Here is a 23,999-nt window from a genome sequence, read left to right as displayed (position 1 = left end):
CCTGATCTAACATACATTTCACTTTTGAGCATTCTTCCATGAAGATAATGACACCATGTTTACTGGGCTGCTTGCTTACTTACTCTGTGTTAGTTTTTCTCACAGGTGATTAAATTAGGCAGTGGCATGTTTTCTAAGACAGTACAATGAAATTAGGATTAAAATCCTTACTTTTTATTGATTTTCCCCCCCTTCCCTATGTGAATTGTTTTCTTTTCTTCTTAACAGTTTGCAGAGCTGTGACTATCGAGTTTATTATTGGCTGTGTCTGTGTATTGTAATTCTTTAAGAATCATTACAGAGAGAATACAACAAAGAAAGAACCCATTTGTGGTGCTGTAGAGATGGCTCAGTGATTAAAGAGCACTTGTTGCTTTTTCAGAGAACCTGAGTTTGATTCCCAGCACCTACATGGTGCTCACAACTACCTGTAACTCCAGGTCCAGGGAACCTGACACCCTCTTTTGCCTCTGTGGGCCTCAGGCATGCAAATAGTGCACAGACATATAGGTAAAACACTGATACATATGTAAAGTAAAAATTAAAGGAAAATATATTTTGAAAAGAACACTGGTTTATATCTTACTGGTCATAACTGGTAAGGACTTTAGGCTTCTATACTTTTTAATTAAAGAAAGAAAACCAATTTAAATGAAATTAGTTGCTTTTTTGGGGGTGGGTTTCAAGACAGGGTTTCTCTGTGTAACAGCTAGTTGCTTTTACAACAGTTCATCATGTGACCCGTCCAACTGGACATTCCTCTCCATAGAACAGTGTTTGGGCACCATGTGTTGTATGAAGAGAGATTCTGAGCCAGGTGGTGCGAGCTCCCCTCTTGCTCCTGGCTCTCACCGGACAGACCTTTCTGCCTCCTCACTTAAAATGTTGGTACTTTAGACACTCTCATAGGATTGGCATGATGAGTTATGCTGTGCTCACTTTAGGAAGGGCCTGGAATGTCAGAAGTAGAACATTACTTTTAGGTATTGTGACAAGTGACACAGCAGCAGCTTGTGAGGTTGAAAGCACACAAATATCGCAAAGCCATTTGGTACCAGGAGGGGCTGGTTACACCTAAGTGTCATGTGTTGGTTCTGGGTGGTAGGACTGAGGTGGCTTAATCTTTCTCCTTTTCGTTTGTCTGTGTTTTTTGGTCTGTCCATCGTCTCTTCCTCCTTCCTTTACTTTTTTGATAGAATCTCTCCTATAATGCAGCCTGGCTTTGACCTTGCTACCCTTCTGCCACACCCTCTGGAGTGTTGGCATTACAGATGGGTACCATCATAAGTTTTCTGAGTCTTCTTTAATGAATATGTATTTCTGTTACAATGGAGAAAATACTTACATATTAGCGGAAGATTATTGTTTGTTCAGTGCACTATTACAAGAGGGAAGTAAGCAGATTTTCCCCAAAGCCAATGGGTATCCGTGTCTTTTGTGCTTTGATTTCAGTAGTTTGGAATATCTATGATAACAGTATTAATGAGATGATTCCTAGCTTACTTAGAATACTTTAAAAATCTTGCTATGTTGTGGGTAATTTTCTTAAATATGAATATTATTCGAGGAGGATCTGTTTGTCTTTTTTCCTGAGATAGGGTGTCAGATAGTGGAGGTTGGCTTTTAACTCCTGGTCTTCATCCTCTGCCCTCCTGAGTGCTGGATTAGAGGTGTGGGCTACCATGCCTGACTAGGTGTTTTGTGTTTGTTTTCTTTCTAGACCATGTTGACTTCTGTTTTATACAAGTATTAGAAACTTCTATATGTTCTATTCTCATTATGCTTGGGTGCATTTCCTGCTCTATTCATGTATGTGTATATTTATTACATTTTTCACATTTTGCTAAGTCCTAAAAATTTATTGTAAGTAGTAGAAATAGGGTTAAATGCTTTTAAACTTCTCCAAGAGTTAGTGACAGCTCCTTTTCCTTTTTCAGGGTCTGGAAAATCTTACACCATGATGGGCACAGCCGACCAACCTGGACTGATTCCCAGACTCTGCAGTGGACTCTTTGAACGAACCCAGAAAGAGGAAAATGAAGAGCAAAGCTTTAAAGTCGAAGTGTCCTATATGGAGATTTATAATGAAAAAGTCCGAGATCTTCTTGACCCCAAAGGGTAAAGGACTTGGAGGCTTTCTCGAAACAGACATAATAGATTGGCTTTAGAGAGGTCTATAATTGAACTGTAGTGGAGAATGATCTAGCCATGCTGTTTGTGTTATGTTTACACTGGTCAGCTTCCCACAGCCAGTTCTGGGTCGCTAGAGTGGGCCGAGCCATGATGCAGGTCTGTACGTGTGCCTGCCCTGCTGCCTCTTCCTCTCTCATCACCCAAAGCCACAGACAAAACATAGGTGGCAAGAGGCAGTCATTTAATATGAGTATGATTGTAGCCTTCAGTGATTCAGCTTTATTTTTTTTAAGGCAGTAAAATTTGGGTGGATTTCTGTGGTTGGTTCCAGGTGTGAAGGGAGGGGGGAGGTAACCTGGGAGCTTGGAATCTGTTCTTAGGGTAATTAATCTGAAAGCCTGCCCCCCCTCGGGGTAGGAAATGCCCCTGGTTTCATGGGGTTGACTTTTGAAAGAGAACTGCTTCAGAGCGTAAGAAGGCTTTCCTCAGAATCACTTTCCTCACCCTGTAGCCACAGGGAACTGAATGAGGAGAGCCAGAGGTAGCTGAGGAATCTGTGTACTGCAGTTGGGGGCGGGGTGGGGGTGGGAAGTAATGACTATGGCTGTTGCTGGCTCATGTGAAACCACATTAACCAAGTCAGAGAGCCATGTGGGCAGGGCTTAAGCCCAGGAGCAGATAGTGAGTTATGTTTGGATGAGGAAGGTGGTCCAGGAAAGATGGTATGAGAGACAGAGAATCCCAGTGAGGCTCAATTAAGAGCAAATGGATCTCAGGCTCACAACCACCTTTCTTTGGCTGATAATGATCTTCAGGCTAGAGCTTGAGTTGTCACTTGATAGTCCGTCCACACTTTACTTACACATTGTTTACCAAGTCATTCATATATGCCAGGCACCATGCAGTTCAGAGGAAGAGCCTCTAGTATGGAGAGAATGAGTTTGCAGACAGGTCAGGGCGTTATGCAGTCTGCTTTTCACTTGTGAGGGATGCTAACACAGAGCAGAGTGCACAAAGAGAAGGAGGGCCTTTCCCAGGGCAAAGGAGGATTCCATAGAGTTGCTTGATGGTTTGTAAGCTGAGTAGGAGCCTGTCCACTGAGAAGTGAGGTGGGGACCATTTCTGTGTAGCACAGCCTTGTGGAGGTGTATGGACATGACCCACTTAGAGGATGACCAGCACTCAGTGCAGCCTGAGGGTAGGGCATGTAGAAGCCAGAGTGTCACAGAGGGAGGCCAGACGTGGGTGGTCATGGCTCAGGCACTCACATTTTGCTCCTAGTGCACTTTTTTATTCTGCCTTCATGCTTTTCATGTATTTTGACCTCTGTTAGAGGGTCAGTTTCTTTGACATCTAGCTCAGACATACTCTTCCCAGGAACAGTCAACTGACTGGCTTCATACCTGTTCGTACCTGTGTTTTGTGTCCCCAAGTGGACTGTCTTGAAGTCTGCCAGTCAGATGTGTTTAGTCTTTAGTGGTTTCTTGTTTGTTTTGCTTGTGGCTTAGTGCTCAGAACACGAGCTTTAGAGTCACACAGCTCAGGATCCAGGTCCTCCTTACTGGTTGAGCGAGTTCACTTTGTGGGTGAACTACACAGGGAATGAATGATGTTATCACACAGTGTTCCACAGTATCACAGACAGCTGTTGTAAAGATTGAGAGTGTGATACACCTGAGGTCTCAGGACTTCTGGCACACAGCAGGGCTCAACATACGCTGGCTATGTTTTTTTTTTAATGTAGGTTTCTTGAAGATTTAAAAAAATGTTTCCTTTTTTATGTAAAAACTGTGTGTGTGTGTGTGTGCTTGCCCGAGCTCACACACATGTGCAGTGCCTTTGGAGGTCAGAAGAGGGTATGGGATTCCCTGGAGATGGAGTTACAAGTGGTGGGCAGTCTAATGTCTGTGTTGAGAGCTGAACTCCAGCTCTCTGCAGGAACAGCAAGCACTTTTTACCAGCTGAGCCATCTCTCCAGACTATAAAATTTCTGTTTCTGAAAAGTCAAAGTAACTGGATTAGTTTTAAATCAGATTTCATTTCAACCAGAGTATTTGAGAAAACTTCATTTAAAAAATTCAAGTACTACTGGTTTTATTAATTCAGTGACTATCATGTATAACAATGTAATTTTGTTTTGCTCAAGACATAATATTTTATATATATATGTATATATATATATTCTTTAAGAAAAAGGGGGCAGAAAGGCTGGAGAGATGGCTTAATGTTTAAAAACACTGTTTGTTCTCTCAGAGAACATGGGTTGGATACCTAGTACCCACATGGCAGCTCACATCATCTGTAACTCCAGATCCAGGGGACCCAATGCCCTCTTCTGGCCTCTGTAAACACCAGGCATACAGAGGTGCTGCTAAAATACCCACACACATCAAAGAGGGTGGTGGGGAGGCAGCCAGCGCTGAGGAGACAGTTAAGTCTGTTTGCTGTGGGAGCATGGGAGCCTGAATTGGATCCCTAGAACCCACGTTAAAAAAAATGTCTATGTGTGATGGTGTGTGCGCTTATAACCCAGGATTGAGGAGACAGAAACAGGCATATCCCTGAGGCTAACAGGCGACTGACCTAGCTGATTATCGAATCCCAGGTCCTAGTGAGAGACCTTGTCTTAAAAAATAAGGTGGAGAGCATCTGAAGAATGACACCTGAGGTTGACCTCTGGCCTCCATAGGTACGCGCCTGTTCATACACACTCGTACACACAAATGAACATGCACACATATCCACCCACCCATATACATACATACGTATACATATAAAAACAAAAGGGGAAAGCGAAAGGCTAAAAGTTACGCACAGGCTATGTCCTGGTGTAAGAGGTGAGCAGCAATCCAAGTCTTGTGCTGTGTCTACTTTAGGTGAACTCATACCATATTAAACAGCCACTTGGCATCATCTGCATTCATGTAACATTGTAAGTTGAATGTAGGATGCTAGAACATTCTGAATCATTAGGAAATATTAAGCTGTGACCCACATACTAAAAGACAGTAAAGCTTTTAGATGGCTGAGCCGTTTCCTAGTTCCCCCAATTCCTCAGTACCTCTGCTGGCTTCCCATGTGGGGGTTGAAGTGAAGATGGTTCCCTGGGATCTGATCTCAGCCTGTGTTCACCACCATTCCTGCCATTCTCCCCTCGCTGTTCCGTTACCTGTACTCTGGTGCATGCCTGCCCTCCCCTCCCCCAGTCTCTGAGTCCTTGTTGGCACCTTAGTTCAGCTTCTACTTTGTTAGCCAGTGTTAATTCTCTGAGTGACTCTTAGGTGCCAGGGATTGTACTAGGAACTATAGACTCCCAAAGCTATTATTAATACCAGGCTTGTTTTGCTCTTCTAGAGCACTAAGTCCACTCTGCAAATAAATTCTGGTAGGGATGAACAGACTGAGATAAGACAATAGACAGGAACAGATTAAAAAGGAGTGCAGGTGTCAGACTGAGGACCTTACATTGTAGGCAACAAAAAAACTACCATAGAATTTGAAACATTCTAACTCATCATTTATTTTGGAAAGAAAAAAACCCAATATCTTTTTGTGGCCAAATGAGCACATAATATAAAGAAAAATAACATAATCACTTGGGATTTCACTATTAGTAAATACTCTTTTTACAAATAATTTTAATTGATAAACAATACTGTCTTCTATCAAGTACAGTGGGATATTTTGGGATATGTATCTGTTACCTCAGTTGTCTTCCTTCCTTCCTTCCTTCCTTCCTTCCTTCCTTCCTTCCTTCTTCCTTCCTTCCTTCTTTCCTTCCTTCCTACCTATCTATTTATTTTTGTGTGTGTGGTATGAAACCCACCCCAGCAATTTTGAACTCTGATTTACACCATGACTGACTGTAGTCACCATGCTGTTTGTGGGTCTCAGACTTTATGCTCCTGACTGAAATTCGGTACCCTTTAGCCAGCATCTGGACAGGTGCTCCTGGAATTTCCTAGTGTTTTGTATTGAGAGTGCTACAGCTGCACGCTTGCTGGGATGTTTGTCCTAGAAACTGGTGGACATTTACTTCTTGTTTTATTGAATCTCTTGAGCATTTATTGGAAGGGTCATACTTCCCCCTTCCCTCTGGTGTGCCAGTGTGATAAAGTGTGCAGACCCTCCTTGTTAGAACAACCAGACAAGCCGTAGATAAGCTCAGCGTTGTGTCTTTAAATCACTGTGAGAGCCGTTTGTTGTCTTTGTTTCTTTGTCTGTTCACTGCTGAGCTGGGCCTGTTGTTTTTTTCTTTCTTGTGCAGTTAACACTTATAGAGCTTCTGTCTTGGCCGGCTCCGTGATACGACAAGGAGATTGTTGGTATTTATTCGACTCTGCATTCTTTGTGGTAGTAAATAGACTTCCCACGCTTACCCTTTTGAGCAGTGTGGTATTTTACCACATTGTCAAGCTTTTCTTCCCAGCAAGGGCTTTAAAGTTAGGTTTAAATCCTTGAGGGATGCAGTCAGATGCTCTTCTCTTTTAGGGCTCTTTCTTGAAGAAAGTGTACGTTTGTTTCTGTGGAGCAGAGTTGAGTCCTTCTACAAAAGGCAGTCACTAATGGATCATGTCTCTGTCATGAGCAGGAGCCGGCAGACATTGAAAGTGAGAGAGCACAGTGTGTTGGGACCCTATGTGGATGGACTTTCTAAACTGGCAGTCACAAGCTACAAGGTAACAGCATTCCTCATATAAGCTGATTCAGTTTGCTGCGATTTTTACTTTATTTCTAAAACTCTCATTGTTTCTATTTTATGTGTATAAGTGTTTGCCTCCATGTATGCCTGTGCACCCTGTGTGTGCCTGGTGTCTCTGAGGCCAGAAGAGGGCATCAGATCCCATGGAACTAGAGTTACAGTTTTGTGAGCTGTTATGTGGGTGCTGGGAATTCAACTCAGGTTTCCTGGAGCCAACTCTCCAGCCCTGGGCTATATTTTTAAAATTAAATTCACAATACCATCATTTAGTAACTCACTTTCTACAAAAAACTTAAAGCAAGATAGATGGTTGTCAGTAAATGTCAGCTAAATGCAATGGGGCCTCTGGGTTATCAGAACTAATGGATTCAGAATGGGCTTGGGAAGGTTCTGGAAAATGTTTTGCCTGTGGTGACATTTTTTGCAGCTAATGATTTTACTAAAAATTTGTTGTATTGAAATTTTTACGAAATATCAATCTTGTTCATTTATACAGCATAATTATATGATATGGAAATTTTCATTTGTGTTTAGCAGTTTTAAGATTGTATTCAAGTCTATATATCATAAAAACATAGCAGGATTTAGTAATGTTTCTGTGTGGATTATTACATGTTTTGTTGTTATGTATCCTTAGTGTCTAGGAAGTACCTGCCATATGGTAGATTTTTTTAATATACATATGAGTGAGTGAATCAAAGAATCTAAGAATAAGCAGTGATTTAACAATGCTTTTCTGTTAAAAAAAAAAAGTCTGAAATAGGTACTCTGAGGCTTGTGTCATGGCTCCAAGCTGTTGATAGGACTCAGGTCCTTCCCCTCTCCACAGGGAGATGTTATGCCCAGACTCTCCTAATGCCTCTTAAAATGGAGCTATGGTGGCGAACCTACTTCCATTAAAGAGGATCACCCAGATGGTCTGTGTTACACATTAGCTGGGCTGCGAAGACATCTGGGAAATGCAGTCTCTTGGTTCTGCCACAGCAGACTTAGTGGAGGAGATGAAAGAACACCAGGTGGTAGGAGGCGTCTGGGTAGCGTCTTCCCACACTCTGTCTCTCTGATTCCTCATTTCACAAATCGTGTAGATGACTTTGCTATGTGTGTGTGTTTATTCATTATTGTTTGTGATACCAGGGCTTAGGCCCAGGACCTTGTCATGCTAAGCAAGCCGATGGCTTCTGGGCTCCATTCCCGGCCCAGAAGATGATTATTTGATTTATAACTAATGAAGCTAAGGTCAGATTGTGTCAGTCACTTTCAGAGCTTGTAGTTTTTGGGGTGAGGGAAAGACAGGGTCTCACTGTGTCTCTCTGGATGAACTGGAACTCCTATGTACACCAGGCTGGTCTCAAACTCCCAGAGATCCACTTGCTTTGCTTCCTGAGCTCTGAGACCACCAGGTCTGACCCCAGAGCTTATAACGTGGAAAAACTGAGCCAGCCCTGTAGCACAGTCCTGTAACCCCAGCTCTTTAGGAGGCTGAGGTGGTAGGGTGGACAGTTCAAGGCCTGAGTAACTAACTTGGGCCCTGTCTCAAAAAAGTAAAAGTAGACCTAGAGATAGCTCAGTGGTAGAGCTTTTGTGTAGCATGTATGAGACCCTGGGTTCAATTCCTAGAACTGCCTCCTCTAAATCCATAGCAACTTTTCTAGTATTTCTGGCTTTATGCTAATTTTTTAAACAGTACTATCAAACATATCATGTGTTTGGGTGAAGGGTTAAAACCTTTTTTATTTTTTGCTTTTTATATAATTTGCTTTAATAGAATAAACTTGTATTACTTTTACAATTACATGTACTTAGTTTTTTGGGGGAATTTCTGGAGTAGGTGAATATCAGCATCTCATGTCACTCAAAAGTATTGTTCCTAATGTTGTGAATGGCAAACCTGAGATGCAGTACTGCAGAAATAGAGACAGATGGATTACAACTTTGAGGCTAGCCTGGGATATATAATAAATTTGGGGCCAGCCTGGGCTGTCTTGTAAGATCCCATCTGTGGATCGAGGGAATTTAACTTTTAAACTTTTCTGTGTCAAAGCTGCCATTCACATCTGTGTCTGCAGTAAATAATGTGCTTTAGTTGTTTCTTAGAGACAGTATGGGCTGTTGTATTCTTGCTGAAAAACAAAATGTAACCTCTGAAAACTAGGGTGCTTGTGGTAGTGGCGAAGAGTGGTCATGTTTATTTACAAATTACAAAATATGTGCCTGTAACCTGTTTCCACTTAGGATATTGAGTCTCTGATGTCCGAGGGCAATAAATCTCGGACAGTTGCTGCAACCAACATGAACGAGGAAAGCAGCCGGTCCCACGCAGTCTTCAAAATCACCCTGACACACACTCTGTATGATGTGAAGTCCGGGGTAAGTAACTTCTGAAGTGACGGTGGCTTATCCTGTTCCCTTTGATGCTGAGTTGAAGGCCTAGTCCAGACTGTCGGTCAGGACTAGAGACCAAAGATCCTGACTAGAATAGAAGCTGCTGTCGGTAGCTGCAGTGTGATTGGAACACCCCAAGGGGGCTAGGTCTGCAGCAACTGTCAGGGCAACTGCCTCTTAGCACCGGAAGTTGTAGAATGTCCTGAAACCTAAGATTTCATGACCTGCCTGATGGTAGAAAAAAGGCAGGGAAGACACTTGACTTCTGCTTTCCAGTCTTTAGCAAGAGGCTCTGAAAGAACTTGAGTCATATCCTGAGCCTGGCTGCAAGGCAGTCTTGGACTAGGCCTGGTTCCCTCCCTCTCCAGAGAAAGGGCAGTGCCCTGACCCTGCCACAGCAGCTGTGCATTTATACCGTGATTGCTGATTGCAGCAGGCACTCTTGCTGGGGATAGCTGCTGCAGCCTGCATCCGGGAAGCGTGCTGTAAAAATCCTTATGCTGTGCAGGGCGCCCTTGGAACCTTGTAAAGATTCGGGAACATCTTTGCTGACTCACTCCCTTCATTCTCTTCCTTCACGTGAAGATTGACTCACGATGTCCATCCATCCCTTAGGATCTCAGTTTCAATACTGGAAGCCAAAATAATATCCTGGCAAGGTGCTCCATGTCGGCAGGGTTTTCCTCTGCTGGGAACTCACTTTTCCCTTCAAGATCAGGGTTAAAAACAAAAAGTTCTTTGTTTGATTTCCTTTTTTTTTTTTTTAGCATAAAGCAAAACAAAGCACATAACATACTGAAGATTTTCATTTCTTTTTCTTTTTTGGTTTTCTGAGAAAGGGTTTCTCTGTGTAACAGCCCTGGCTGTCCTGGAACTTAATCTGTAGACCCGGCTAGCCTCGAACTCACAGAGATCCACCTGCCTCTTCCTTCCCAGTGCTGGGATCAGAGGTGTGTGCCACCATTGCCTGGCAACTTTATTTTCTTAATCAAAAGTATCTTTGATTTGGGAAGCAAAATATTCTTTTATTTTTATGTTTATCTTTATGGAGATATATAAATGTATTTTTATGTAGACACATAAATGTATTTTTTGCAGTGCTGAGAACAGAACCCAGGGCCTTCCATGCATATTAGATAAACATTTTGACACCAAACTACATTCTCAGCCAAGATATTAAAATAGATTTTAAAGGGAAGCTTTCAAAATGGTCAAATCTGCTGAGATTCTGACATTGCTTTCTCATGTTTCTGTTTTGATGATGAGGTAAACTAGAAAACTTGTCACATGTTTGTGATCTAGTGGCAGGGAAACAGCACTGTCTAAGACCACAGCTGATGGTGGGAAACTAAAGCTGAGCAACTTCAAGGAGGAAATGTTTAGAAAACAGTTTTGACTTTTTGAACAATTCTGTTACATAAAAGTCATATTTTTTAAAAATGACTATTTTGTCTCCAGATTACCAGATTATGAAGTTTGAAGTACAGTTTTGAATCATTAATCTTTCGACCTAAAAGCATTTTTGTTTACATCTCTGAAAATTTTACCAGTATCCAAAATATTCCATTTTGCAGCTTTTTTTCCTGAAGTCATCAGCTCCTTTGTTTGCTAACAAGTGGGCTAGCAAATTCTGTCATTTTGGTGCTAGGTTTTGTGCTAGGTGTGTGTGTGTGTGTGTGTGTGTGTGTGTGTGTGTGTGTGTGTGTGTGTGTGTGTTTGTAGTGTTTTGTAGCAGCAGAGAATAATTTTACAGTAATGATAGATAACTAGTAAAGGCTGGAGACGATAAGCCATTTGAAGGAGTCAGCCTGTTTTCAACATTCATTAGCCATATGCTAGCATGTGTCTATTTTCTTTGCAGACATCTGGAGAGAAAGTGGGCAAACTGAGCTTAGTTGATTTAGCTGGCAGTGAACGAGCCACGAAAACTGGAGCTGCGGGCGACAGGCTGAAGGAGGGCAGCAACATCAACAAGTAAGCTTCCCAGAATCACATTCTTGAATTGGAATTGGTAGGAAAACGGGAACATCTGTGGGTATTGGAGTAAGGTGATTTTGGAATGTTTGAGGCAGTGATGAATAAGAAGTTTGAATTTTTTCCCCCTAGTGTTTCCCATGAGCCCAGGCTCATTTTCTCACCTGTGGAGTTGTTTGATGGGACTGAGGAGCACAGCCCTCAGTCAAGTCAGGGCTTCTCAACAAGGGCCCTATTGACACCAGGGCTTAGATGACTCCTTGTCCTTGGAGGTGGAGGATGCTGTGCATTGTGTGATATTTGATGGAATCCCTGGCATCCTCCCATTAAGTGATGTTATAGCAACCTAGTCTCTTGTGACTTGCTGTTACCCATGGAACATAGTCGTCCTCTACTTGACCACCACTGGCCTACATTGAAGACAAAACCAGTGACCATCCATCCATCTGTCTCTGAGTGAATGTGCCAGCCACATTGGGCTGACCCTTTATGTCTCCTGTTGTGTTAAGTGTCAGAAGCAGGACTTTATAAAGTGAAGCTTTACTTGCCAACTATATCACATGTATGGTTCTTCCTTAGGCTACTCATTACCTCCTCATGGGTTCAAGTTTCCCTTCTCACTCAGCCATGAGTGGACACAGCAAATGGGAACTGTGCAGCACTTCTCCTATAGTGGGATCAGACTGACTTGTGCAGATGTCAGTTTGTTAGCATTATTGCTTTAATTATTATTTTACCTTGGGTATTCTTCTAACTGAAGATGTGTATTTTTTGTGCTATTATCTTAACTTGAAGTTTTGCAGTTCATATATCTTATCTGCAAAAACAGAAGACAAATAGTGCTAAGTATTTTTATTGCTTCAAGTAGCACAAATGGACATGAGCCCTTAGGAGCTCAGTCTTCAGATCAGACAGCAAAGTACTGAGCACAGCGTTCTTCACATGCAGGCGCAAGGGCACCTTGCTCTTTGCTCTCCATCCTTGCAACTAATGTGGCATTTGATATGTTTTGGTTTAGATAATTGTGGTTTGTGTTTCATGCAGGTCCCTCACAACCCTGGGTCTGGTTATCTCAGCCCTAGCTGATCAGGGAGCTGGCAAAAACAAAAATAAATTTGTTCCCTATCGGGACTCAGTTCTCACATGGCTGCTGAAGGTGAGTCATTTTCTTTGTCCTTCGTTAGCATACTTTCAGTGGTTGGCAGAAAGAAAGAATAGAGAGTAGGTTAATCTCTTCCAGGTGCCTTTTCTGTGTTCAGGTTTATAGCTTTTAGGCTGTTTGGGCCATTTTCTTCCAAGCTGCTCTGTTGTGTTCACAGACACCTGAGCCTTTGGTTCCTTTCCCTTTGCAAAGCTTCTGCTGAATGTAGAGTAGAGCAACACAGCCATTTCTTCATTAATGTGAACGAGGGACATGAAGTGTCATGTGGAACAGCTGGAAATAGAGACCCTCACCTCAGTGAGAGGCAAGTGTAGAGGGTTAACTTACAAGTTTGTTGGAGATTTCACAATAGACAGGTCCCCTGGGATATTTCTGGAGGTGGCATGGGGAGGGGGGCATCAGGCTAGGTATTAGAGCATGTAAACTAGGTGACAACTTTATGAAGATGTCAATGTGGAACAAAACCTTTTGCTTTTCTAATACTCTCCATGGTCCATTGAAAACAGAGTAGGCACTGGAGAGGCGACACATGGTTAAGAATGAGCTCTACTTTTCTGGACCTGAGTTCAATTGGAGCATCCATATAGTACATCTTACAGCTGCCTGTACTCCAGTTCCAGGGGGTCTGACACCTTCTGGTCCCCAGAGGTGCTGAACTCACCTGCATAAATCTACACAGACACACAGTTAAAAAACAATAATAACACAAGGGAAAATGGAAATAACTTTTGGTGCCTGCCTTAGTTTAGTGATGGCTCATTTTTGCCTTGGTAAGAATGTACTGTATTTACTATTTCTTACTACAGTGAAACAGGGCCCCAGGGGCTTAGTAAAGGATGTCACTGCTGACCGAGTCACAGGCTGTAGAGATCAGCCTTTGCCAAGGGAAACACTTCCTCCTGCCTGTGCATGCTCAGGGTCCTCCTCCTCCTCCTCCTCCCCCTCCTCCACTTCCTCCTCCTCCTCCCCCCCCTTCTCTTCTTCTTGTTTTTCTCCTCCCTCCCGCCTTCCCTCCCCTCTTTTTTCTTTCTTTCTTTTGAGACAGGGTTTCTCTGTGTAGCTCTAGCTGTCCTGGAATTCACTCTGTAGACCAGACCGGTCTCTGCCTCCTGAGAGCTAGGACTAAAGTTGTAGCCACCACTGCCTATACACTTAGGCCTTTAGCATCCTTTCTACAGCTCTGCACACCTTTGAGATATGGTTTACATAGCTGCAGTAAGTTTGGCAGAGTCTAATGCTAGAATTGGGCACATTGCTGCAATAGGCAAAAAGATGGCTTTCTTTGGCAAGATTGAGTAAAATGTGGAATTTTAAACAAGAGGCAAGAAAACTTTAATTAAAAAAGTCACTTGTAAACTGGACATTCCTGTAATCCTAGCACTAAGAAGACTGAGTCAGGATTGCCTCCAATTTTAGGCCAGCCTGGGCTACATAACAAGATCTTGTCTCTTCTGACTCGCTCAGAATTACTTTTGAGTGAGTACTATAGACATTTTACTACCAGAGACCAGTCAGTAATTAGCCTGTGTTGCTCATGGCTTCAGAAAGGAAATCTGATAAGGTTCTTCTCCCTCAGACCTCACAGAGGCATTCCCAGTCATGCATGGCCATTCCCTGGATGTGCCTGATTGAAAATCAGAATCTACACTGGTCCCTGTGACTTCAGTTAAGACTGCAGGCGGATTCCTCTTGTTGGTTCGTTTGGCCACCGTTAATTACCAAGTGGCTGTTGCCTGTGTTTCAGGAAAATCGGGGCACAGGCAGCCATGTCTGCTCTGGCTGGTTTGTGCAAAAATGTGCTCCTTATAAAGATTCATTGAGAGGCTGTCCAATCGAAAGTAAGGAAGATATTGATAGTATGTGAAAAATGAACCAAAGTTGTCATCTTACCTGTTTTTTCATTAAATTTAGTCCATAGTTGCAACTTCTTTGTGGTGCTTCAGTTTAAAAACAAGGCATGTTTGTTTGGCTTCTGTCACTAGTTTTTTTCCTCAAAGACTTTCATTATCTTTTTTATGTCATATTTGACTTTTGCACCAGGAACCTAAGTAGGGTTTTAAAAACTTACTCCAGAGCTGTGATAGTTTGCCCTTCCTCCCCCACCCAGTTCAGAATTCTCAGTTCATTTGTAAGTGGGCATTAGGTTGTTGCCTTGTTCTTCTGTAACTCATAGTCTATCCCCAACCCCACCTGCTGATTCTCTTTCAGTATTGGTATGAGATTAGCACATCCCTAGCATGACTTCCATTGAGCTCATAAAATGGCTAACTTCAATCAATCAATCAATCAATCAATCAATCAATCAATCCTTAGCTGGGTGTTGGTGGCACATGCCTTTAATCTCAGCACTCATGAGGCAGAGGCACTTTAGTCCCAGCACTCAGTGAGTTCGAGGCCAGACTGGTCTATAGAGTGAGTTCCAGGACAGCCAGGGCTGTTACACAGAGAAACCCTGTCTTCAAAAACAAAAACAAAAAAAGTTTTTATTAATTCCTTATGAATTTCATATTATGTACCCTAATTTCACTCATCTCCCTGTTCGTCTGCATTCACCTTCTGTCCTTGCAACCTTCACCCACAAAAGAAAACAAAAAAGTAAATGTAATAAAAAATAAATAATAAAATGCAAATTAAAGGGAAAATCTGGAAGTAGGATCTGCAGTGTCACTCACGGTGTGCCACCCAGTCTACCTTTTTGAAGTGGCTCAGCTTCAAAGAAGTGGATGTGTGTGGCAGTGTGCTGAGGTCAGCCTTGGGTGTCATTCTCAGGAGCTGTCCTCCTTGCCCTTTGAGGAAGGGTCTCTCACTGGGATCTCCGGTTAGGTAATTAGGTTAGGCTGAGGGGCCAGTGTGCTCCAGAGATTTACTGTCTCTGACTCCCCACTGCTGTGACACAGGCATGTGCCACCACACCAGGCTTTTTATATAGGTGCTAGGTTCATATTCAGGTCCTCATGCTTGGGAGTTACACCTTTTACTGACTGAGCTATTTCCCCAGCAACAAATCGCTCATTTTAATAAGATTTGCATATCCACTTTGTGTTAGCATTGTATTTACATACTGTTTGTGCAATGCACTTGATGCTTGTCACCATCTGAGTGTGGATCTCTTTTTTTTTTTTTTTTTTTTTTACGCGACAGGGTTTCTCTGTATTGTTTTGGAGGCTGTCGGTCCAGCCCAGCCTCAAACTCACAGAGATCCACCTGCCTCTGCCTCCCGAGTGCTGGGATTAAAGGCGTGCGCCACCACCGCCTGGCTGAGTGTGGATCTCTTAACATCAAGCCTGGTAATGTGTGTCCAGCTTGCACTTTGGGAGAGCTAACCCCCACTCTTTTTTTTTTTAATTTACTAATTTTTATATGCGTTGGTGTTTTGCTATGGGTGTCAGGTACTCAGGAACTGGAATCATAGACAGTTGTGAGCTACCATGTGGGTGCTGGGAATTGAACCCAGGTCCTCTGAAAGAGCAGTCAGTGCTCTTAACCGCTGAACTATCTCTCCAGCCCCCACTAACCCCCACTCTTATTCTTATGGATCTCTCACCTAGCTGGCTGCCATTCCCTTTGGACTTTCTCTGTCTAAACCACTCCACAATTTCTAAATTCACCGGAACTTTAAGTCTCTTCAGTAACTTCTCCAGGTCCTTAGAATCAAAGGAAGTTCTTTAATGAGTGGCCTACAAAGGCCCACTGTAGCTAACCTTTCCTCCTAGCTTTTGTCTTGTGCTCTCTGGCATGGTAGATTCTAGTTGAGTGAACGTGGCTGTGTTACCTCCCCTCCCCTCCCCTCTCTCTCCTTCCTTCCTTCCTTCCTTCCTTCCTTCCTTCCTTCCTTCCTTCCTTCCTTCCTTCCTTCCTTCCTTCCTTCCTTCCATTATTTACTTACTTTTTCAAGACAGGGTTTCCTGTGTAGCCCTGGCTGTTCTGGAACTCGCTCTGTAGACCAGGCTGGCCTTGAACTCAGAGATCCATCTACCTCTGCCTCCTGAGTGCTGTGATTAAAGGCGTGCATCATAGTCACTTCTATCTCCCCTGCTCCCCTTTCCTGTGCCTGCCAGTGCTGGTTCACCTGGAGGTCTGCAGTATCTTCTGTTCTGGGTTCTTTTCCTGTCTTCGTGGGAAGACCCTGGGTGTAGCTCTTACACAGCATTGCCTCTCCATTAGATGGCAAAGCCCACGAGAGGAAGAGCAAGCATTCCCCGCTCTGCTCTGAACTAGCACTGCCCTCCTCTAAGTCTTCCAACCTTCCTGGGGCTCAGCTTCTTAGTGGAACAATGAAGTAATTCAATTAGATGACTTCAGAGTTCTTTCAGCATGGAAAGAAAAATTCTGACTTCTAAAATGAAATTTCTTCCCAGTGTCCATTTAATTTGCATTGCCACATTTGAAACAAAGCTGGTCTGATTTGCTTAATTAAAGAGTAAACAATAAACTGTAAACTCTCTCTTGGATGCCTGCCCATTCTTTTGTTACATTTTCCTTTTTGTTCAAGGCAGTATGAGCATATTGGTGCTCCATGGTCATTTAGCAAATCAAGCATGGGGTGCCAGTTTCCTTTTCTCAGCCTTAGTGCAGTGGCAGCTTCCCTTTGGCCCTGATGGTGATGGTTACAAGTTCCATTTGTCGTCTGTGTTTGCTGTGCCCATGGGCAGACTGCAGTAGCCCTTAGAGGGATGTGTGGCAATGCTGGTGGGTGGAACTTTGCTGTCCCATCTGAATGTCATTAATGTGTGGGTCCATGTGCATGTATGTGTGCGTGTGGAGGCCATATGATCCTTGGGTGTTGTTCCTCAAGCTCTGTACACCTTTAAAAACATTTAACAATTTTTATATTTATATATAATGTTTGCCCATGTCAGTTTATATGCATCACAGGCATGTAGGAGCAGCAGCAGGCATCAGAGTCCCCTGAAACTGGAGTTACTGGCAGTTGTGAACCACCTTTTGGGTGCTGGGAACTGAACCCAGGTCTTCTGTGATAGCAGTAAATATTCTGAACTGCTGACCAATCTCCCTAGGCTCTTACCTATTTTGAGACAGGGTCTTGGGGCTCATCTAGTGGTCAGGCTGGCCAGCAAGTCCCAGAGATTTGCCTTTTCTCCACCTGCCTAGCACTGGGGTTGCAAAAGCACACTATCATGCCTAGACCTAAACTCAAGAGATCTGTCTCTGCCTCCTGAGTGCTGGGATTAAAAGCATGCTCCCTACCCCCCACCCCTAAGTTTTCCTCCTTTCTTGAAAAATCAAAGGATTTGTTGTTGTTTGGGAACTTTATTTTGTTTGTTAAGAAAAGTAATTGAAACTGGGTGTGGGGGTGTACACTTTTAAATCCCAGCACTCGGCAGGAAGAGGTAGGTGGATCTCTTGAGTTTGAGGCCAGTCTGGTCAACAGAGTGAGTTCTAGAACAGCCAGGGATACACAGAGAAACTCTTCCTCCTATCACCCCCCCCCAAAAGAAAAGAAAGTAATTGGCAGAGAAGAGACAGCCCCAGGCTTGTGCCTCATGAGGGTCTGCATGTGAACCCCTATGTTGTCCTTAACTCTGCCTTGGACTGTTTCAGTCTTTCAGATTTCTGCTTCCATATGTGACTTAAAAGACTCCTCACTGTGTTCTTCCCGGTAGGACAGTCTGGGGGGTAATAGCAAAACCGCCATGGTGGCCACTGTGAGTCCAGCTGCTGATAACTATGACGAAACCCTCTCGACCCTGAGGTATGCAGATCGAGCAAAGCACATTGTCAACCATGCTGTGGTGAACGAGGATCCTAACGCGAGGATTATCCGAGATCTCCGGGAAGAGGTGGAGAAGCTCCGAGAGCAGCTGACCAAGGCAGAGGTGTGAGGCACAGCTGGATGGGCTCTGTGTCACTGAGGGCCTTGGCAAGCTGGAATGTGAATTTTCTCCCCCCGATTCTGTTCTTTTCTTGAGCAGTACTCTGCTAGGAACGCTGGAATTCCCTGTGGGAAGAGAAGTTTGAATTGAGTGATAAAAGCAGGTTGCCATGTTGGAAATTTTGTTTTTTTATGGCAGTTGAAAAGGACTGGGTAAGAGAGAATATGGGGAGTAGGAAAAATGTTTCTTTGCATTTCTGTCCGGGAAGCTGACAGATTAGAATAAGAGGGGAGAAAGAGACGGTGGGGGCAGAGTATGTGATTTAACCTTGTGCAGAAGCTGTTGTGGGGAAGGGAATTGGATGCTTTCTCTCATTTGTTAGCCTATAGTTAGAACAGAAGGCGTGCTCACCTTTCTGACCCACCTTCCCTGTTATCGATGAGCTGTGTTTGTAGAGCAATCCTGTAAACCGTCCCAGGGCAGAAGTAGCCAGAGCTCAGAGGCGTTCTGTGCAGTTGTCTCCGTTCATTCTGTGGCAGGGCATGCTTAGGTTCTGTAACCGGGTTTAAAAACCACAGTGCTTGTCTAGGTGCAAGCTCTTTCCTTGTGTTAGCATGAAATGTCATACTCAGGGTCCTGCTATTGTTAGTGTTTCTGTTCCAGGGACTTGTCTCTGGATCTGGCACCATTGCCCTAGAAGCTACATGGTCACAACAGTTACCCTGATCATGTTTTTTTTTTTCCTATTGAATTTTATCCTGATTTTATAGTTCTTCAAGAACCTTACGCATGTAGTTTCTGTCTTCCCGTTATTAATAACACCATCTGGTCTCTTCTCTGCCTTTTGGCTAAGATCAAGTGTTATTAACACTGTCCAGTTTGCTGCATGCACACATGTAACTTGTGTAGCTTTGAGTACATTCCTGAAATCATCATTAAGAAGCGTTTGAGATGAAGCAGTGCCTGTGAGTCTGGATGTACAACTTATTGGAATTAAAATCATGAGCCCTCTATAAGGAGGGTGGCACATTTATCTCCTGAAATGTAGTGAAATCCTCATAGTAGGCTGGAGGAAAGGCAAGGTTAAGTTGTCTTTCTCAATGTGTCATAGCTGATTCTTGAGTCTGTAGTCCTGCTAGTAAAGGTGTTGTGGTCTCTGATGGCCACCACCTTGCCATAGGTAGGTGGAGAACTCAGTAGTAGCAGGTGGTATCTTTTGTTCTTTCGCAGCCAGCTGACCGTTCTTTCCTGGTAGCAAACAGACATTTCACGAAGTAACGTTTTGTTTTAGGCAATGAAATCTCCGGAGCTGAAAGACCGTCTGGAAGAATCTGAGAAGCTCATCCAGGAAATGACTGTGACCTGGGAGGAGAAACTAAGGAAAACCGAGGAGATCGCACAGGTTTGTGTTGGGGGCAGTTTGCTCTGGGACTTGGGTGGTGATGTGGCAAATATAGCCTATTGATGGGCCTGCAGGTCCCCTAGGGCTGTACTTCAGAGGATCGGTTTGAAGGTAAAGATTTCATAGCTTCAATAGCTTGTTTCTGTGTGAGAAGTGATTAGTTTTGTAGTATCAGTATTTATTATTTGTGCTGGAGATTGAACTTAAGACCCCGTCCATACATGCTAAGCAAACACCCCACTACTGAGCTACATATGTTTATTGAGAATTTCATATATGCATACAATGTATTTTGACCACAGTCACATCCCACTCCTGTCCTCCTAACTTTGTATTGTTCATACACTCATGGGTGTGTGGCCATTCACTGGGGCATGGTTATCTAGCAGGGGCCATACCCTTAAAGAAAACTGACTTTTCCCTCCTGCAGCAGTCATCATCACCTGTCACTAATTTAGGGTGGGGACTCCTACCCCTCCATTCTGGAATGTTGTCTGGCTTGATCTTGTACAGGTTTTATGGATGCACCATAGCTTCAATGAGTTCAGTACTGCAGTGGTTCTGCTGGGGGGCTTGATATGGATGTCTGTTTTTGCCTTTTAAACTTGTTTTTGTGTTTTGAATTTACACTGTTTGTGGACCTGGTCAGTGGCGCTGATGACCATGACTTGAGAGGAGACATTAAGTTCTGCGTAGCTCATGGTGGTGCAGGGTGGGAAAGTGAATGTCATCAAATGTGAAGGGAGAACATGGGCCAGCTTGAAGGGCCCTGGGAACTTTATAGGGGTGCTTTGACCTTCATTTTGACAAAGCGAAACTTTTATACATTTGGAAAGAGAAAAATATGATCATCTTTACTTTTTCCAAGAATGCTTTATTTGCACTGAGTGATAAGGATGTGCGGCAGTCTTCTAATACTGGCAGATCCTCTGTGTCTTACTGCCTCTGTGTCTGGGAATCACCACTTTTCTGGTGTGTTTGCAGGAGCGGCAGAAGCAGCTTGAAAGCCTTGGGATATCTCTTCAGACTTCTGGGATCAAAGTTGGGGATGATAAATGCTTCCTGGTTAACTTGAATGCTGACCCTGCTCTGAATGAACTCCTGGTGTATTACTTAAAGGTGATACTGCTTTTATGGATTGCTCTGTGAGGTGTGGGGACCTGAGCTCCTTACTGATGGCTTGTATTTCATCAACTGGAGTGTAGGACAGTCTTGGGTTTTTGGAATCAGTTTCCATTTTATGTCTTTGAGTGATGTCACTGAACTACTTATATAAAAGTAATATTCTGATATTATTTCCAGCAAGTTAAGTAATATACCCACTACTTATTTAATATAATTTATAGGAAATGTTTTCTTAAACGTGAGAAGAAATAGCTTACTTAGGGCCACTTGATAGGAGAATGATGTTTCCAGTAACTTTTAGGAAAATTTAAAAGTTCAAATTACCAAACACTAGCCGGGCGTTGGTGGCGCACGCCTTTAATCCCAGCACTTGGGAGGCAGAGGCAGGCGGATCTCTGTGAGTTCGAGGCCAGCCTGGTCTACAAAGTGAGTTCCAGGACAGCCTCCAAAGCTACAGAGAAACCCTGTCTCGAAAAACCAAAAAAAAAAAAAAAATTACCAAACACTAAGAAAAAAAAGGGAGAGCTGATCATCTAGACAGTGGGAGGATCAGCACATGAAGCAGAAAAGAGAATACAATACACATTGAAATCTGAAGACCCCAGAAGACAGGAGAGTCAGGAAAGTGCTTGAGCCTGATACAGTAAGGTATGAAGATTGCCTCATTTGCCTTACCAGCCCAGAGCCCGAGTTAATTACACACAGACTCTAGTTCAGGGTTAATACTACTGGGTGCAGCTTCTTCTCATCAGATACATGGATTAATGTGGTTAGGAAAGTAGAACTCGCCGTGGTAAAGTTGGAGACAGTTGTAAAGAATGGCATAATTTCACGTAGAAGAACATTCACACTGGCTAGCGTCTTTTTGCTTTCTATTACTGTGATGAAAACCATGACCCAAACACCTTGTTGAGGAAAGGGTTTATTTTAGCTTACAAACCATCATGAAGGAAGACCAGGACAGGAACTACAGACAGGAACCTGCAGGCAGAAACTGAAGCAGAGATCATGGAGGAATCCACTTTTCTGCCTTACTCCCATGGCTTTATCAGTGTGCCTTCTTATACTACCCAGGACCTCCTGAGCAGAGGTGCCCTGCCCATCGGGGCTGGACCCTTCCACATCAATCATGAGTCAAGGACATGTCCTATAGACTTGCCCCCAGGCAAGATGATGGAGGCGTCGTCAATTTAGGTTCCCTCTTCCAAAGTACTCTAGTTGTTGACAACCAGCACAGCTACTTTCTTACTTTTCATTGAGGATACACTGATTGCTTAGTGTCATTTTGATAAGTCTCCCACCTTTTTTTCTTAACTAAGTATTTTATATAGTGTTTGGCAATGCTGTGTGTTAAATACTGTCTTTGACACATGCACGGATGAGTGCATATCTAGTGCAGACTCAAGGCTTTTCCTTCTTTACACACTGGAGGAAGCTGCCTCTGGGTTCGTGTGAAAACTGGGTATGTGGGCAGACAGAAACACTATACAAGTATACTGTATTCCCTCTTCTGCTTTCTCCCACACATGCTCTTTTTTGCCTATTAAAAATAGTGTGTTGGGCTGATGAGAAGACTCAGTGGTTAAGAGCACTTGCTGCTCTTCCAGAGGATCTGGGTTCGATTCCCAGAACTCATATGGTGGTTCACATCTTTTTTTTTTTATGCTGTGTATCTGTATATGTATGCACGTGTACACACAGATATGTGTGTGGGTGTGCATGCGAAGATCAGGAAACAGCCTTGGGTGTCATGTCGTGAAAGACAGCAGTTCTCAGTGGTCTGGTGGTAACCAGTTAGGCCAGATTGCCTAGCAGGTGAGTCCCAGGAACCTTGTTTCTCCCTCCTCAGGGCTGGGATAAGAAGCATGCCTGACATTTGTAAGTGGGTTCTGGAATCAAACTCAAGTCCTCATGCTTGCAAGACAGGGCATGCTGTCTCTCCCAGCCCAGCATTCTGAGTTAGAACAGAGTTTACAGACACTCGTGGACTTGGGGAGTATGCACAGCAGAGTAGGACTGAGGCGCACACAGCCCCTTTGGGGTCCCAGAGTTTGGAATTCCTTTTTCTTCAAACTTCAAAAACAAAACAAAATAACCCACCAAAAAGCATCCTGATTGCTGTCTGTTCTCTAAGTGAAGTTTGGTCAGCAGTAGCTGTTTGGAGAGGAACTTTTGGAGGAGTCAGAGCATTTCTGGTTCCTAGTGTGGAGGAGGCCAGTTCTCCTCCAGAATAATCAGCTCCATTTGGGCCTAGTTTGAGGCAGTGCCAGGTTTGCCCAATGGCAAGACCATACTCATGACAAGGCACATTCAGAAGGGTGAGCACAGCCCAAGAAGGAACATTCTGTCTTTAGAAAATGCCACCATGTGGGATGGGGGAATTTGGAGACTGCACTTTTTTTTCCCCCTTAGCCTGCAACCTCTAAGTCAGTTCAAATGGATGTGACTTCAGATATGATGACCTCATCTCTCTAGGTGACTCTCCCCACATCATCTGCAGATGCAGGTTCCATATTAAAACATCTCTGATGTCCTCCTGTGTCCAGGCTATAGGATTTTCTTCCTCAGAACATACTCCTCCATCTGTAGTCTGCTGTACCTTGTACTGTCACCTTTTGGAATCCTTGGGCACAGTCTTTCACACAGATAGAGATACAGTCCCTTATTAACTCATCCTGTGTTGCTTACCACGTATCAGCCCATTCTAGCTTTAGGCACTCATTAGACTTTTTTTGTATGTGTGTGGGGGGGGTAGGGTGGAATATATTTCTGAGACTGGGTCTCAGGCTGACCTTGAATTTGATTGACAGTCTTCCTGCCTCAGCCTTCTGAGTGCTGGCATTATCAGTCTGTGTATACCAAGGAGATAGCCTGTGGGAATTTTCCTAGCACTTGGGAGGCAGAGGAAGGTGGATCTCTGAGGCCAGTCTGATCTCAGAATAGCCAGAATTAGACAGAGAAACCCTATCTTGAAAAAAAAATAGAATTTCTTTTCCTAGAACTTGTATTATAGTTTTGCCTATTTGAGTTGGAGTCTCTTCTTTCTGCTGACTTTTAATCACTATCTACAGATACCAGCACCATTGCAGACTCTGTCTTGTGTTGGTTGTACTAGCTACAGGAGTCTTGGATAGGTTATAATCCAAACAAGGAGGAAAAATCATCTGCAAAACAGTAACTCAGTAATTACTGGTTCTTTAGTGTCCGGGGGCTGAGAGGAGGGAGAAATCAGGATATACCAGCCTGTACAGTTTCCATGCTAGTTGTTATGGTGGGTCAGAA

At 43.5% G+C, this 23,999-nt stretch overlaps 1 protein-coding gene across 3 annotated transcripts in view; it reads left to right on the top strand.

The window, feature by feature from the left end:
• Positions 1–23,999, top strand: part of Kif13b (kinesin family member 13B) — a 150,697-nt gene that overhangs the window by 51,755 nt on the left and 74,943 nt on the right. For all 3 annotated transcript variants that reach the window (XR_005875153.1, XM_040740736.1, XM_040740735.1), the window contains exons 6-13: positions 1,938–2,118; positions 6,725–6,812; positions 9,071–9,205; positions 11,082–11,194; positions 12,239–12,350; positions 17,981–18,193; positions 19,482–19,592; positions 20,577–20,711. Coding sequence is in view for 2 of the 3 variants with exons in the window: in XM_040740736.1 (XP_040596670.1) it covers positions 1,938–2,118; positions 6,725–6,812; positions 9,071–9,205; positions 11,082–11,194; positions 12,239–12,350; positions 17,981–18,193; positions 19,482–19,592; positions 20,577–20,711 (1,088 nt within the window). In the remaining variant the exon portion in view is untranslated. The remainder of the gene's footprint in view (positions 1–1,937; positions 2,119–6,724; positions 6,813–9,070; positions 9,206–11,081; positions 11,195–12,238; positions 12,351–17,980; positions 18,194–19,481; positions 19,593–20,576; positions 20,712–23,999) is intronic.

The sequence above is a fragment of the Mesocricetus auratus genome, unplaced genomic scaffold, assembly GCF_017639785.1.
Source record: "Mesocricetus auratus isolate SY011 unplaced genomic scaffold, BCM_Maur_2.0 Super-Scaffold_100707, whole genome shotgun sequence".
NCBI lineage: Eukaryota > Metazoa > Chordata > Mammalia > Rodentia > Cricetidae > Mesocricetus > Mesocricetus auratus.
The sequence above is the reverse complement of the archived record's forward strand: the minus strand, read 5'-3'. Positions and strand labels throughout refer to the sequence as shown.